Source organism: Sciurus vulgaris (genome assembly GCF_902686455.1).
Source record: "Sciurus vulgaris genome assembly, chromosome: 11".
NCBI classification, from domain to species: domain Eukaryota; kingdom Metazoa; phylum Chordata; class Mammalia; order Rodentia; family Sciuridae; genus Sciurus; species Sciurus vulgaris.
In genome coordinates this window covers 74,357,223-74,374,710 of record NC_136472.1, presented here as the reverse complement: position 1 = coordinate 74,374,710, position 17,488 = coordinate 74,357,223, and the positions used below count along the sequence as shown (strand labels likewise).

Sequence of the window (17,488 nt, the reverse complement as noted above, 5' to 3'; positions counted from 1 at the left end):
GTTCTTTCTGCCTGTAAGAGCAATCCTGTGCTTGCATTACTGAATACAAATAGACAGCTGGACCTGGGCTTTGGCTGTCTTAGATATACTCCTGTTACCTAAGCCTGGTTCCCGTAAGCACTGATGTTTGCAATCTCTTGTTTTAAACATTGAATTTTTATAGGCTATCTACTGTTTCATATTCAAAAGTTATATCTACATATAATTCCCAGAAAAGTAAAACACAAAGCAGGTAAGTACTATTAAACAATCAAATGTGTGATAATTTAAAATAATTACCTGATGAAATATGGGATCTTTTACATGAAGGTAAACCTGCAAAATATTAGAAAACACATGTGAATGAAGTATATTATAGAGGGGGAATAAAAACCTATTCCTTATTCAGTAGATCCCAAACCTCTCCTGCTTACTTCTTCTTATTCAGACTTGACTCCAACCATGTAAAGCCAATCAGATTAGGTAGCATGCCACAAAAGGGCTAATACATACAGATGGCTCTCTCCCAGTGCTAACCTTGCCATGGTAAATGAAATATTTCAAATCTATTGTGAACTACTCTCACTTCTTGGCCTTTGTGTCACCATCAAGGAGATAGAAGAATGCATGAAGACTCATGAGTGAGGAAGTTATGCTGGTAACTCTTATACTATGTCTATTCTACAGTAGAAAGAACACTGAGTGATTTAGAGATAGGAGTCAAATTTCAAACTCTACCATTTATTTGTTACAGGCCTTGAGCAGTCAATGAACCCAAAGACCCATTTTATCTTATCTGGGTAATAGAGAGTAACAGTGGAGAGGAATGCTAAGCTAACATACATGAAAGTGTCTAGCATACAGTAGGTGTTCAATAAGTGAGGACAATTAAAAACAAACTTCTTATTCATTCTTTTGTATTCAATCTATTCACTCACCTAGATGCATTCCCAATTATATAATCTCTAGTTTTAGGATCCTGTGTCACATGGGTTCTTTAAGCTCAATGCCTGTTTAATATTTAACATGCATGTATTGATCTGGGGAGCACAATTTTTAAATGATGTGGTACAGAGGAACCAAAATTCCACCGACTCTCATCACTTACAGACAAGTTTCAAATTTCTTAGTTTGACCTTCCAAGTCTCCCACAGTTTTTGCCTTTCTGTTTGGCATTACTGCTGTCTTCTTGTCTCCTTCTCATCCTGAGTGCCAGAAAGTACTGTGCTTCTTCAGATGTACTAATTTCATGTTTTTGTAACTTTAAACGTACTTCTCCTTACTTTGTTCAGAAATGTTCACCTTCTGGTAAATACTCATCTGTTAAGATTCAGCTCAAAGATGCCATCAAAAGCCTACCAATCAAGAAAAACCCAGGACCAGACAGATTCTCAGTCAAGTTCTACAAGACCTTCAACGAAGAATTAACACCAATATTCCTCAGATTATTCCACGAAACAGAAACTCATTCTATGAAGCTAGTATCACCCTGATACCAAAACCAGACAAAGACACATCAAGGAAAGAAAACTTCAGACCAACAATCCTGATGAACATAGATGCAAAAATTCTCAATAAAATTCTGGCAAATTGCATACAAAAACATATTTAAAAGACAGTGCACTACGATCAAGTGGGGTTCCTCCCAGGGATGCAAGGTTGATTTAACATATGGAAATCAATAAATGTAACTCATCAAATCAACAGACTTAAAACCAAGAATCATATGATCATTTCTTTTGAAATCTATTGATGCAGAAAAAGCGTTTGACAAAATACAGCACCCTTTCATGTTCAGTAGAAAAGTAGGGATTCATAGGAACATACCCCAACATTGTAAAAGTTATATATGCTAAACCCAAGGTCAACATCATTCTAAATGGAGAAAAATTGAAAGCATTCCCTCTAAGAACTAGAACAAGACAAGGATGCCCTGTTTCACCATTTTTATTCAAGATTGTCCTTGAAACTCTAACCAGAGCAACAGACAGAGGAAATTCAGGGGATACAAATAGGAAAGGAAGAACTCAAACTATCAATATTTGCCAATTACATGATTCTATATTTAGAAGATTCAAAATATTCCACCAGAAATCTTCTAGAACCAATAAATGAATTCAGCGAAGTAGCAGGATATAAAATCAATACCCATAAATCAAATAAAATCAACACCCATGAATCAAATGTGTTCCTATACATCAGTGATGAATCTACTGAAAGAGAAATTAGGAAAACTACCCCACACAATAGCCTCAAAAACAAAAACAAAAACAAAAACCTGGGAATCAGTCTAACAAAAGAGGTGAGAGACCTCTACAATAAAAACTACAGAACGTTAAAGAAAGAAATTAAAGAAAATCTTAGAAGATGGAAAGATCTCCCATGCTCCTGGATAGGCAGATTAATATTTTCAAAATGACCATATTACCAAAAGCATTATACAGATTTAATGCAATTCCTATTAAAATCCCAATGACATTCTTCATAGAACTAGAAAAAGAAATTATTTTAATTCATTTGGAAAAATAAAAGACCCAGAATAGCCAAACCATTCCTCAGCAAGAAGAGTAAAGGCATCACAATACCAGACTTTAAATCATACTACAGAGCTAGAGTAACAAAAACAGCATGGTACTGCACCAAAACAAACAAGTAGACTAATGGTACAGAATAGAAGACACAGAGAAAACCCCACATAAATACAGTTATCTCATACTAGACAAAGGTGCCAAAAACACACATTGGAGAGAAGATAGCCTATTCAACAAATGGTGCTGGGAAAACTGGAAATCCAAATTTAACAGAATGAAAATAAACCCCTATCTCTCACCCTGCATGAAACTCAACTCAAAGTGGATCAAAGACTTAGGCACTAGCACAGACCCTGAGCCTAATAAAAGAAAAAGTAGGCCTAAATCTTCCCCATGTTGACTTAGGATCTGACTTCCTTAACAAGACTCCTAAAGCACAAGAGTAAAATCAGGAATCAATAAACAGGATAGATGCAAACTAAAAAGCTTCTTCTCGGCAAAGTAAACAATCGATAACATGAAAAGAGAGCTTACAGAATGGGAGAAAATCTTTACTACAGAAACCTCAGACAAGCATTAATCTCCAGGATATATATAAAGAACTCAAAAAACTTAATACTAAAAAAACAAAAACAACAACAAAAACAACAAAAAAATCCCCAAATAACCCAATCAATAAATGGGCTAAGGAATTGAACATACACTTCAAAGAAGAAATACAATTGATCTACAAATAAATGAAAAAATGTTCATTTCTAGCAATTAGAGAAATGCAAATCAAAATTACTCTAAGATTTCATCTCACTCTAGTCAGAATGGCAATTATCAAGAATACAAGCAACAATATATGTTGACGAGGATGTGGGGGAAAAGGTACATTCATACATTGTTGGTGGGACTGCAAATCGGTGCAACCATTATGGAAAGCAATATGGAGATTTCCTCAGAAAACTCAGAATGGGACAACCATTGGACCCAGCTACCCCACTCCTTAGTTTATATCCAAAGGACTTAAAATCAGTGACACAGCCACATCAATGTTTATAGCAGCACAATTCACAATAGCTAAACCATGGAACTGACCTAGGTGTCCTTCAGCAGGTGAATGGATAAAGAAAATGTGGTATGTATACACAATGGAATATTACTCAGTCTTAAAGAAGAATGAAATTAAGGCATTTGCAGGTAAATGGATGGAGCTGGAGAATATCATACTAAGCAAAATAAACCCACCCCAAAAAACCAAAGGCTGAATGTTTTCTCTGATATGCAGATGATAAAATCACAAAAGGGGGTGGCCAGGGAAGAACAGAGGTACTTTGGACTAGGAAGGGGGAGGGGGTTTGGGAGTAGGAAGGAGAGTAGAATGAATCAGACATTATTAACCTGTGTGCATATATGACTATACAACTGGTGTGATTCTATATCACGTACAACCAGAAGAATGAGAAGTTATGCTCCATTTATGTATGATATGTCAAAATGCACTCTGCTGTCATGTATAACTAATTAGAACAAAGGAAAAGAAGATTTAACTCAAAGTATGCCTCCTTCTTAAAGCCTTTTTTGATCCCTTCCTCTGTATCTCAGAAGCAACTATTCACCCCTTTTCTACCATCACTGTCCATGTACTAACTTATGGCATTTATTTTCTCTTCCCTTGCCCCACTCTGCCCCAAGTTAAGAATCTCTTTAATAGAAAGGACTGGTTGTAAACATCTCTATATTCTCATTTAATGCAGCAATCTAATAAAGTTTTACACTTTCATTCAATTTGTCTACCAAGTTTATTTCTGGAGTAAGTTTCTAGCTACAAAATGATCAGATTATTTCCTCTGAGCAGCCACAGGGCTTTGAAAATAATGTGTCTGAGACATTATATCAGTAACTCTAAACTTGGCAAAGGAGAATGCTTTTAATCTCTGAATTCCTTTTTTAAAGTAAGTAATTTTGGGGGTTATAGGGTGTAGTTCAGTGATAGACTGCATGCTTAGCATGAACAAGAACCTGGGTTTGATCCCCCAGTACCAAAACAAAACAAAACAAAACAATTTCCCTATATATGGTTAATGATATCAGATTCGTATTGCTAACTAATAAAAGAAATGCAAAAGGGCATGTCTCTTAAAAGATACATTTTTTTAAAGGCAGAGAATTATGAAGCCCTTGCTATGTGCCAATATTAATTTTCACAATATGAAATGTATACTATTGTTATCTACATTTTATAGGTAAGGAAAACTGAGGCTGAAAGAGACTAAGTAATTTGCTCAAGGTCCCACAGTTACTAAGTAACAGTGTTAGATCTTAAACTGAGATCTGATCGATTCCAAAGCCTTTTTTTTTTTGTGCAGTAGTAGGGATGGAACCCAGGGCCTTGTGCATGCCAGGTAAGCTACATTCCCAGACCCTTTTAAAAATTTTATTTTGAGACATAGTCTCCCTAAGTTGCTTAGGCTAACCTCAAATTTGTGATCCTCCTCCCTTACCCTGCGGAATAGCTGGGATTATAGGCCCAGGCTACCATGCCCAACTCCAAAGCCTGTTTCTAACTAACTACATCATCTCTTAACTTACAAAGTGGTCCAATCTTGATTCTGCTACTAACTCTTTATATAAACTTGGTTGGCAAGGCAAGTCACTGACACTCTACACTTACTTTATTCTCTTCTTTGAACAGTAACAAGACTATTTTTCACTTCTAAGGTTCTAGGATTCTTTCATCATTAGCTAGCATGCACTTTAAGCAAAGTTTAGAAACTCAAGAAAATACTGCATATGTGCCCCTTCATCTTCTATTTAACATCTTAACAAGCTGGAATATAGCTTCTGTCTTCATCAATTTACTGGTGACAGTATTCTCATTAAGATTACTTGGTTTTCTAATTAAAAATTTCTATTAGTTCTAACTTCATTTTATTCACAACTGTTCAGAGGCAACTAATACTTGTTACTTTTTTCTTTCTTTCTTTTTTTTCTTTTTTTTTTTTTTTTGTGATGCTGGGGATTTGAACCCAGGCCTTGTGCTTGCAAGGCAAGCACTCTACCAACTGAGCTATATCCCCAGCCCTGTTATTTACTTTTCACTTCTAAAAATTCTTGTGACATTGGGTTCTTGGTTTTCCTGTATCTCTGATTACTTTTCTCAGTCTCCTTTGCTGGCTCTCTCTCTTCTATCTGTAGATGTAGCATTCTATTTTTAGTCATCATAGTGGTCTGTGCTATTTCTGTGCCAGTTCATCTATCCCCACACGTCTACTTATACTCTGCAAACTCCCAAATCTACATCTTTAGACTAGACTACTTGTTAAGCCTCAGGTGTTATAAATGCTGGGCACTTCAAATCCAACATATTCTAAATTGAATTTATCTACCTCTATGCCATGATATGAACTTAATTCATTAAATTTCTGCAAAAGCTGCCCATTTTCCAAGTTTCCTATCATGGTTAAGGGCATACTGCATATGCTGACAGCCAGGCCATAAACTGAAGAGCCAGCCTAATAACTCCTTTTTAACTCTATTTCTATCTTTTCTACTCAGTGGGTCCCACAGATAGGTACTTATGTCAGTTTCTTTTCATCCCTATAGCTATGTTACTTTATAGTGTGAGTCTCATATCTTTAAATACAAGATCCCTGGGGTCTAGCCCCATATTCCTCCTCACCCTCCATAACCACAGTAATCTTTCTAAGACATATCTGGTTACATTTTTTCTCTACTTTAAACCAGTTAATGGTTCTACACAGCCTTGAGTATAAAAATTCAAATTGCAAGACATGGTATACAATGAGCTTTATAACCTAATTCATTAAGCACATTCACTACTCCCCACTTAAATGTACAACTATATAAAATATCTCCCAATTCTACTGGTGATGAATAAAACAATAAAAGTAAAGTATATGGCACCACAGCTGACATGTAGTAAATAATTTAAAACAGTAATTCTCAATGTGGTTCCAGAGTTTTATACCTATGGACATATGAAAGACTATTTCAAAATGTTTCACCACACTGTTGCCCAGGGGCCTGATGAACTTTTCAATTATTAGTCAAAATCTAACTCAACTGCCTCCTCTCTGAAGCTTTTCCTTAACCTACTCAAGTAGTTTTTTTAATTGATACATAAAAACATAAAAAATACACACATATTTATGGGATACAATGTACACTCAAGCAGTCTTGATTGACCTTTTTTTACCTTATCACCATAAAATTAACGTTTACTTCTAGTATTTCAGTTATCTTTTGATACTTTTCTTTGTTTATATATTTTACTTTCCTAATAGAATAAATTCCTTAAGGATAGTAACTGCTTCTTAGGCAGCTCTGTATTTCCTGTGCCTGACAGATAGGTTTTCCTGAAGTGTTTGTTTAAATTAATATTTTCTTAATACAAAATGCAATTCACTTGAGGAAGAAAAGCACTAGGTAGGGTAGGATCAGAAGCAACTGACTATCTCAAATTATTAGAAAAAGGTTAACAATTAAAATAGTCACACTAGGTCCAATGGAGTGGAGACAATTTCTTTAAGAAATAGGAGGTAGTATGTTCATCCATGATAAAAGTTAGTTTTTCCATTGCTACTAACCAAATACTTACTTTTTCACCTTTCTTCCTTTAAAAAATTACACATTAAAAAAGTTATTTCAATTACAAGGAAAAATAAAACTTGGAAACAAAGAAGCAATATCTGAAAATGAGATATTCCAGTTGTATGTAGAAACATTTCAGTTTGAACAGCGTCAAGCAAATAAAGGAAGCAAAATGTTTCTTCCATAAATGACAAATTTACATGCTTAATCTGTTAGAGATAAAATATGACTTACTGTGGTTACTAGTAAACTGAATAGAACTAGGGTAAAAATTAGATGGTAGTTTACTGAGTTCTTCATCTTGAAACATTCAAACCTTAAAAAGAGAGAAAGAAACTTTCTTTAGAATATATAACAGGAATAAATAGGATGGGACTTTACCACTTACCCACATACCTTTGTGATCTAGTAATACCCATCATTTCTTCTCACCCACATTCTTAGAAACTGCACTGCCCACAGCCTCATACTTCAGTAGATACAAAGCTTCTCTCCTGAAAAGTTTGGATTTGAGGATCCAGAAGCTAAATCAATTAAATAAATATAGAGATGACTTCAAAGTATGAAGTCAAATGAACTCAAGGTTTGAGGCTGATATTTGTGGGCAAAATGAATGAACAAGTTGATGAATGAACAGAAAAATAATCCTCAGGGAAGAAAAAGAAAACAGATATAAAGATTTGAAGACAAACTGAGAGGAAGGAATGCAGAAAAGAGGGAAAGTGGAAGAAACAACCTTTCTTCACTAGTAAATCTAGTTTACTAGTGAAGGGAGTCTGTACTTCCTACTATTGTTTCATATACGTTCCTCAAGCTCCTCAAGATAAATCTCTCTTAACTCAAGCTAGCTTTAGTAAGGTTCTATGTTTTGTAACTAATGATCTCTTTAAAAAAAACTATTAAAAAAATCCCTTTTTAATAATTGTCTCTTTTTTTATCTGTTTCCCCAACTAAACTGTGAATTCTTAGTAGGCAGGTATACAATCATACTTTTTTTTTTACAGACTGCATTTTGATTCACTGTACACAAATGGGGTACAACTTTTCATTTCTATGGTTGTACATAATGTAGATTCATACCATTCGTGTAATCATACATGTACACAGGGTAATGATGTCTGTCTCATTCCACCATCTTTCATACCCCTGCCCCTCCCCCCTTATTCTTACTTTTTAATATATCTAGTCACTAGGATAGCATCTGATGCCCAGAAGATAATCAGTAAATAAGGAAACATAAACAAATAATTGGCTATCAGTAAGTACCCAGCCTTTGAGGATTGTCTTGGTAGAGGCAGTAGGAATATTCTCTTAGTTTACTAATTGGTTGCAAAGTTGAACCCAATTCTTACTTCCTTAGTAATACCTGATTTTTAAATTCCCCTTTGCCTTTAAATTCTATGACTTCATGGCATGGAAGATGATGGAAAATGTTAGGATTTAGTGAATATTTGTTTTTCTTTTAAATTATATGACTTTATGGCTTGAAAGGTGATTGATAAAGTTAGGTAGGATATTTGTGAATTATAGTTAGCATTTTCATTCTGTCAATAGCTTAGAAACTGTTCATCATTTCTGATGTCCTCAAAGCAGATTATATACTAAGAAACCAAAGGTCTTTGGGAGACCTGGCTTATATTTATTGCCATGGTCATCTTACTTTATCATATACAGTCAGTTTCTTATCTGTCCCCTTCTTTAGACAACGAGTTCCTTGACTATTTCTTTAGGACCCAGTATCACACCTAACACAAAGGAACTTTTCAAGTATGTGTTTCACAAATGAACAAGAACATGAACCTAGAAGGCAAGGCAGGTTTAAAATGGTTAGTGGTCTAGACTGCTTTGTATACTTAATGTGTTCAAAGAATACCCTAAGGAACCAATAGAAATTATTGTGAAATAATTAAATAGTGAAATTAACAAGGTCATGGAATAAAAAGTCAATATATGAAAATCAATTGCATTTCTAAATACTAATAATTAACAACTGGAAAATAAAGTTTTAGCATTCTAATACAACTTAAAATAGTACCCCAAATCAATAGAAACCTAGAGTTAGAGCTAACAAAGTAGTGCAACACCTATGCACTGAGAACCATAAAATCTCTCTAAAAGCCTAAACAAATGGAGAATTATGCCAGTCATATGGAAGACTGAATAATATTCTTCTCCTTCCCCTCCTCCCTTTTTTTTTTTTTTGGTACTAGGGATTGATCCCAGGGGTGCTTAAGCACTGAGCCATGTCCCAGGTGCTTTTTATTTATTTAGAGACAGGGTCTCATTAAGTTGTTTAGGGTCTCACTAAATTGCTGAAGCTGGTTTTGAAATCGTGATTACAGGTACCATGTCTGGCTAAGACTTAATATTCTTAAGATATCAGTTGTGTCCAAAGTGGTTTATAGAGCCAATGTAATCATAATCAATATTCCAGTAGACTTCTTCTTCCTTTTTTTTTTTTTTTCAGCACTAGGGACTAGTTGAACTTTAGTCCTCATGTATGCTATGCTAGGCAACTAGTATACCACTGAGTTACCTACCTAGCTCTAGCCAACTTTTTTGGTAGAAGTTGGCAAGTGGCCTTTAATACTAATGCAAAATTGCAAAGGACCTAGGATTTCCAAAATGACATAGGAAAAGAACAAAATAGGAGAACTATTCTGACTGATCTCAAGATTTATAATAATGTTCTGGGTAATCCCAGCAGCTTGGGAGGCTGAGGCACGAGGACTCCAAATTCAAAGCCAGCATCAACAATTTAGTAAGGGCTTAAGCAACTTACTGAGTGTCTCTAAATAAAATATTTTTAAAAGGCTCAGAATGTGGCTCAGTGATTGAGCACCCCTGGGTTTAGTCCTTGGTACCAAAAAAAAAAAAAAAAAAAAAAAAAAAAAAGATTTACAATAATGCTACAATTAACAAGGATAGAACAGACCAGAGAAAAAAAGAGTCAAAACAATTTAACACAGAAAGAATAATCCTTTCAAAAGATGGTGTGCAATAACTAGTTATTTCCAGGGGAAAATATGACCCCTCAACTTTGCCTCATATCTATCTTACACAAAATTAACTCAAAATGAATCACAGACCTAAATATAAAAACTAAAGTTAATAAAAATCCTGGGGGGAAAAAAGCAAAACAAAACAAAATCTCTTTGACCCTGAGGAAGGCAAAGATCTCTTAGGACATAAAAGGTAATAGACCTAAAAATTAAAAAAAATAAATTGGATTTCATAAAAATTTAAAACTTCTGTTCATCAAAAGATACCATTAAGAAAATGAAAAGATAATGCATACTCTGAAAAAATATTTAAAATAAATATTTGAGAGGACTCTAAAAAATTTTGTATACTTCAATAAGAAGAAAAACAACTCAGTTTCTAGCAAAAGGGCACAAGATTGAATAGACATTTCTTTTTTCTTTTTTCCCTTTCTTCCTTTTGTGGTGCTGGAGATCAAAACCAGGACCTTGTGCATGCTAGGTAAGCACTATCACTAAGGTATATTCCTAGCTGCTTGAACAGATATTTCTTAAGATACACACAGGGTCAATTAGCACGTGAAAAGATGGATAACATCAATAGTTCTTAAAGAAATGCATATTAAAACACCAGAGACAGTACTTCATACTCCCTAGAAAAACTAAAAATAAAAAGACTGGTAACACCAATTATTAACAAGAATATCGAGCAATGAAACTATTCATATATTTGTTAGTATAACTGTAATTAAATATAACTTGTTGGACAACAGTTTGGCAACTTCTTTTAAAGTATATATTTATCATACAACCCAGCAATTCCACTTCTAGGTTTTTACCCAACAGAAATGAGAACATATATCCAATTAAGGACCTGTAAACAGATGTACATAATCATTTTATTCATAAGAGCCCCAAACTGGTAACAACCTTAATGTCCATCATTGGTGAATGGTACATCTATATAATGGAATACTAGTAGCATTAAAAAAGAAGAATGAACTACTGATATTCATAATAACATATGAGTATATATTTTGAGTTATACTCAAAAACATCATATTGAACAAAAGAAGGTAGGCATAAAAAGGTACATATTGCATAATTACTTTTACATGAAGTTTAAGAGCAGACAGAACTAATCTATAGAAAAGCAGGGGAAGGGATCAGGATGAACTGTAATAGAGCAGAAAGGAATGTTCTCAAGTGATCAAAATATTCTGTTTCTTAATAAAAGGTAATGGTGTGAGTATGCATTTGTCATAACTCAAATTATACAATTAAACTGGGTGCATTTTATTATATGTTAATCATATCTCAATAAAATGGATTAAAGTTATTTTAGTCTTTCCATTTCCTTCTAGGAGTCACTTAAAGTGTACTAGGGCAAGGGTTGGGGATGTGACTCAGTGGTAGAGCACTTGCCTACCATGCATAAGGCCCTGGATTCAATCCCTAGTATGAAAGAAAGAAAGGAAGGAAGAAATGTACAGAAATTCCTTTTTACATACTGAGGTGGTAGAACTTTGAAACTTGTTCTATTCAAAATGACAGTCAGGACATCGTGCTTCATTTTCATATAGAGGCAAGTTCTACTTTTTCCTACCCTACTGAACTTTGCATATGTCTAAGGTAGAATATTAATCACATTATATGGAAGGCTGCTTGTTTTTTGGTTCTGTTTCCTCTACTAGACCTCAGATTTTCTGAGGTAAAATCTCACTTCTTGCTTTTCCAATTTCCAGTGCCCACCACAGTGGCTGATACAGCAACAATATACAAGTTTTATATTATAAATGAATAAATAATTTAATCTTCATAAGAAATTTATAAGTACTACAACTTCCAATGAGAAAACAAATGAAGAAATGGAAGATTGACTTACCCAGGGTCATGCAGTTTGTAATTACCAGAGCTAGAAACTGAACTATAAGTTCAATATCCTTATTGTGCCTGTATACGTGTGTGTGTGTGTGTGTGTGTATGGCCGTGGATCAAACCCACAGCCTCATGCATGTTAGGCAAGTGCTCTACCACTGAGCTACAGCCCCAATCCCATCCTATCTTTATTTCTAAGTAATATTCTTCTGTTCCCTAATCTAATACACATGTGTTTTCTGAACCCATTTTATATGATAATTATCTAGTTTTTTTTCAATATGGTCATCATTACTAGCTCAAAAACATTTTCTTCTAAAGATACAAAAATATCAGAATAGTTCTAAAAATATGTTATTAAGGAACTCATCAGCAAGTACTCTTTTTTTTTTTTTTTAAGATGGGGGTAGCAAACTATGGTTTAAGAGCCAATTTCTCAGCTCGAGTCTTTTTTTTTTTTTTTTGGTGGCACTTGGGATTGAATCCAGAGTTACTCTACTCCTGAGCTTCGTCATGGATTTTTAATTCTGACATAAGATCTCACTAATTTGTCCAGGCTGGCCTCAAACTTCTGATCCTCCTGTCTCAGTCTCCTGAGAGACTGGGATTATAAGTGTGTACCACCTTAACCAGTTCTGAGACTAATATAGCAAGGTTGAAAAGCTGCAACAGAGGCCCAAGGCCCACAAAGCCTAAACTATTTACTCTTTGATCCTTTACAGAGAAAGTTTGACAATCCTTATCTTTTTTTTTTTTTTTTTTTTGCACTGTTCTTGATCTTCTTTTCTCCTACCTTTGAAATAGGGCAATAGCATTTGAGGTCATACAAATCTAAGCAGTAATTGGGCATTCTTCCTTTTATTATTTCTGGATAAAAATCAGTTTTAGTAATTAAAGGTTAAGAACTAAGGGTAGTATGGTTTGTTACAGCTCAGTAAAAACAAAAGAGACCAAAATCCCTTTGAGTTACTTTAGTATGCACCACTAACTTTGAGGAGGAACAGACAGACATGAGTAGTGGGAAGATGAGGTTAAGGGAATAAGTCTATAAACTGGGCCTACTATGTTGATCCCCACATTCATTCTCTCTCTCTCTCTCTCTCTCTCTCTCTCTCTCTCTCACTTTAAAGCAATTTACTTACAGCACTACCTGGCTTAACTGGAAAGGCTATATTACATTCCTCAGCAAACAACCTGTTACCTGCAGGAGAAATGCAGGCCCAAAATGCTGATGAGAACACAAATTACCCTTCAGGGGGAGAATTTGGGGACCATTACACAGACCAGATCTCAGAACACAAGGAGATAACCCCTAACCATAAAATCTGTAAGAACAGGTTCCAATTAGTATTGGTCAGCATGGGCTAAAGTTGTTATATACAGACTTGTCATGCATAATGGGGACTTGAAAGTCTGATGTCATCCTGCTGTCAGTCAGAAGTCAAGAGGTGGATCTGGGTGGAACTCTCAGGAAACTTCCTTGGGACCTCCAATAAAACTGTGGGCAAGGAGAGGTATGCCATCCTCCTTTCTGAGAGAATAAACTCTCCCCCTGGAGAGTTTCCCCTTTCCTGTTCTTTCAATAAACTCATGCCTGCTACTCTGAGCAACATGTATGAAAGTTTATGGAATGATCACAAGAATAAGGTTGGAGGCTGGGTTGTGGCTCAGTGATAGAGCACTTGCCTAGCATGCATGAGACACTGGGTTCGATTCTCAGCACCACATATAAATAAATAAAAATAAAGGTCCACTGACAACTTAAAAAAAAAGAATACGGGTGAAGATGGGGCCTCTGTGGCTGCCTCAGTTTTGTGGCTGGCCAGTGCCCTGTAACATTATGGTATAGAAGACAAGGATACAAACTAGTTCGAACAGAGGTTTTCCTCAATTCTAGCCTTGTTATTACTAGGCCTGACTCAGCTATATCATGTGCGTCCCTCCACAGGTTAGTCATTTTTTCCCCTCCAAATATATGTTCTTTATATATCTGTTTAACATTCAGACAGGCTGTATCCTGCAAGGTCATGGGGTCAGGGAGACCCTTCTTTGTTCTGGTAATTTAGCTGGAGCCCAAACTTGCATACCATATTTCAGCAAAACAAAAGATCTGCAGCTAACTTAACCTACTGTCCTTAGAAAGCATGGGTAATGTCCATCTGCTATATGATCACACACTACAGAAAGGGTTCCACATCTTTATTAATACCACATTCCCAGGCAGCCTAATAAAAAGTGTTTTTCCAATTTCTTCTTGAGAAGGATTCTGACCACTGTAATTTTCTCTATCATGGTATATTTTCATGTCCCTTAGATATTATTTACCTGGATGATGGTTTAACTGGTATGCTTTTTAATCAAGTTCTGCTTAAGTCCTTAGTTAAGTTACTAAATCTCTCTGTGCTTCACTTTCTTATTTATAAAATAAGGACAATACCCATTTATCTTGCACAACTGTATAGAATTAGATATGGTGTAGCATGCTGCCTAGTACAGTACAAGGAGATATTACTGCTTATTAATGTTCTTAACCAAATCATTTTATTTTTCAAGATTATCACTCAGGAAATATAAATTAACTTGAGATTGAAATAAAAAATATGAACCAGGAAGGGAATATTGGATTCAATATTCTCATTCATATTTGTGAACAGACAATCAAAATAAGCACATTTTTGACAGCTTTACTGTGATTTAGAATAAGAAAATTAAAGGAGAACAGATACTATTTAGTAAGTAACTTCAAAACAAAGAAATTAAAATGACACAATCATTATACAACTAGAAGTGTACTTCATTTTCTGGTAAGCTTCTGTTAAGAAATTGTTAATATGATAGTATATATCACAGCACAACAAATATATCTAAGTTTGTACACATCCTTTATATAAGGAAATGAAAATTATACAACTTAAGTACAATTAAGATTTTATCTAAATTGGCTACAGGGTTTAAAATCACAAAAGTTAATAAATAACATTATTAATACTTCTAAGAAATTATACTCTTAATTGATATCATAAAACTTATAATCTTCTACATTATTATAATCTCCTGGCAATATAACTGGGTTAGTTATATTAATTCCTTAAAAAATATGAATTCAAAAGTATATCAAACAACTTAAATTTAAATATAAGTACTTACATGCAGTATACAAATATGCAACAGCTGTAAATCATTGGGAGTTCATCCAATAGCTATATGAAACAAAGAGAGATAACAGATAAATAGTGAGATTAGCCATGTAGCTCAGTGGTAGAATGCATGATTAGTACGCACAAGGCCCTGGATTAATCCCCAGCTCCCCACACACATAAGATTGCTGTCTTCTCTTAATTTTTTTTTCTTTCTTATGAAGTATAAAATTTATTTCAATATCTTGTTTCATTTTTAAATTAGAGCTGTTGAACAATTATTTAACTTAAAATTCATTCTCAGAGGTGCAGGAACATTAATAAGCTATTAAATACAGTGAATAAAATTACTCGTATATGTAGAAAAAGCCATGTTTAATGGTAAGAAGTTCCCAGTTATACTTCTTAACTGAAAGATCCTTTAGCTCTGTACTTCCAATTATACAACTCTCATTTTGAATACAATTTATCCTATTGTGCATTATTACTATGCCCAACGAAATCTTCCCAAATTTTTCTTTTTTTTCATAATAGCTTTATTTGTGGCAGTCAAAAACTGACAACAGCATGAGTGTTCATCCATAAATTAGCAGATAAATAAACTGTAGTATAATATAGCCATACAATAGAAAACAATACAATACCCAGCAAAAAAGGAATTAACTATTGATATACACTATAAAATTGATGAAACTCTTAATTATGCCGAATGAAAATAGCCAAAAGTACATATGGTATGATTCTACCTGTTATATAACATTCTTTTTTTGTTTGTTTTTTACATTCGTGTTGGGAATTGAACCCATGATCCCACATGTGCAGAACTATATGCTCCTGTCTGTAACATTCTTTTTAAGAAGCAAATAATATCTAGCAACAGAAAGGAGATCAGTGGTTGCTTGGGGATACGGGAGGGGAATGGTGGGAGAAAGAGTGTACAGAAGGACACAAGAAAATTTTTTGTAATGAGTGTGTTTTTTAAAGTTGCAGAGAATGTCACTGTAGAAATATTGTTTATTTAATCAGTTCCCTGTAGGCTGTTTTCAATCTTTTATTACAATCCATATGCAATTAATAACCTTGTACATATAACATTTCACATACCTATAGGTATACCTGTAGGATAAATGTTCAGAAGTGGAATTGCTGGGTTAAACCATGCACTTTTACTCTTGATAAAGATTACCAAATCACCTTACATAGAAGTTGACCATTTTTCATTTCACCAGTATGACAACAATCATTCCTTATATCTTGCCAAGAACTGGTATTTTCCAGCATCTGAATTTTTGCCTATTTACAGGTAAGATAGTATCTCAGTATATTTTCAATTGGCATTTTTCTTACTATGTGAATGAAGATGATCATCTTTTATACAGATTTAAATACATGTGTTTGTCTATGCAGCATTTGTTCATGTCTTTGCCCATTTTTCTCTCATGTTAGTTTTAATTTTCAGGTGCTGTTTCAATATCAGAGAAATTTTCCCTTTGTCTATATGAGTTATAAATATTTTTTTCCTCAGTTTGTCATTTATCTTTTGAAACTTTTAGATTGTTCTTTCTTTTCCACTTGGAACACTCTTCTAGGAATTACTACCTATCTTTAGCCGCAGATCCTGGCCTTCTCTGGTGTGGTAGATCTCAAATTTCTCCTATATCTCTGGACTGCATTTTGCCACCAGGGTAATGATGTCACTCAGTTGATTTTTCTCCACTGTCCGGAGTGTCAGGAGCACATTCCCTGTGATATTTAGGATATCCCCTCCAAAACTGGGCACATCTCCTTGCTTTCCTACAATGATCACTCACGCTCCACAATGTCACTAATGTAATGACTGAAGATGTGGGCCAGTTTGTCCATGTCATGTTCTGACTTGCATGTCAGGCTGAACCTGTCCATTAATGCTGTAAAACCCATCACAGTGACACCTAGGAAGACGCCCTGGGCCGGGCAACCTTGGTTCCAGTCTCTGGGGACTTCCTGAAGACCAGCAGGTCGGGAAGCTGCACCGCAACCGGGCCTCCACAGGCCACAGAGGCAGCGCCGCCTCCCACTTGCCGGTTGCCACGGCGGTGATGGGTCTTCCCATATTTCTTAACCTTTCAAGAAGTTATGGCTTAGTTGTTAACTTTGTAAAAGAAATATCAAATTTTAGTTTTCACCTCAAACTTGTTGGATCAAAAAGTATAGGACATCACTACATATGAGTTAAAGAATGGAATAAAATCAAAAGTGCCATCTATAAATCAACAAATAATCTGATAAAACTTTTTACTTACTTCACTGTTCTAGTTAACACAAAAATAAACTGATTCCAAGATACTACAGCATTTGGCATTTTTACTGCAAGTTTTAAATCAGTGTTATTCTTCTCAACAAC

At 34.8% G+C, this 17,488-nt stretch overlaps 1 protein-coding gene across 3 annotated transcripts in view; it reads right to left on the bottom strand.

Moving 5' to 3' along the window:
* The window catches only part of ACER3 (alkaline ceramidase 3), a 178,707-nt gene that overhangs the window by 44,661 nt on the left and 116,558 nt on the right, over nt 1-17,488 (bottom strand). For all 3 annotated transcript variants that reach the window (XM_079103994.1, XM_079103995.1, XM_079103996.1), the window contains 3 exons: nt 15,116-15,168; nt 7,344-7,425; nt 280-315 (listed from right to left, as the gene is read on the bottom strand). In XM_079103994.1, coding sequence (XP_078960120.1) covers nt 280-315; nt 7,344-7,425; nt 15,116-15,168 — 171 coding nt within the window. The remainder of the gene's footprint in view (nt 1-279; nt 316-7,343; nt 7,426-15,115; nt 15,169-17,488) is intronic.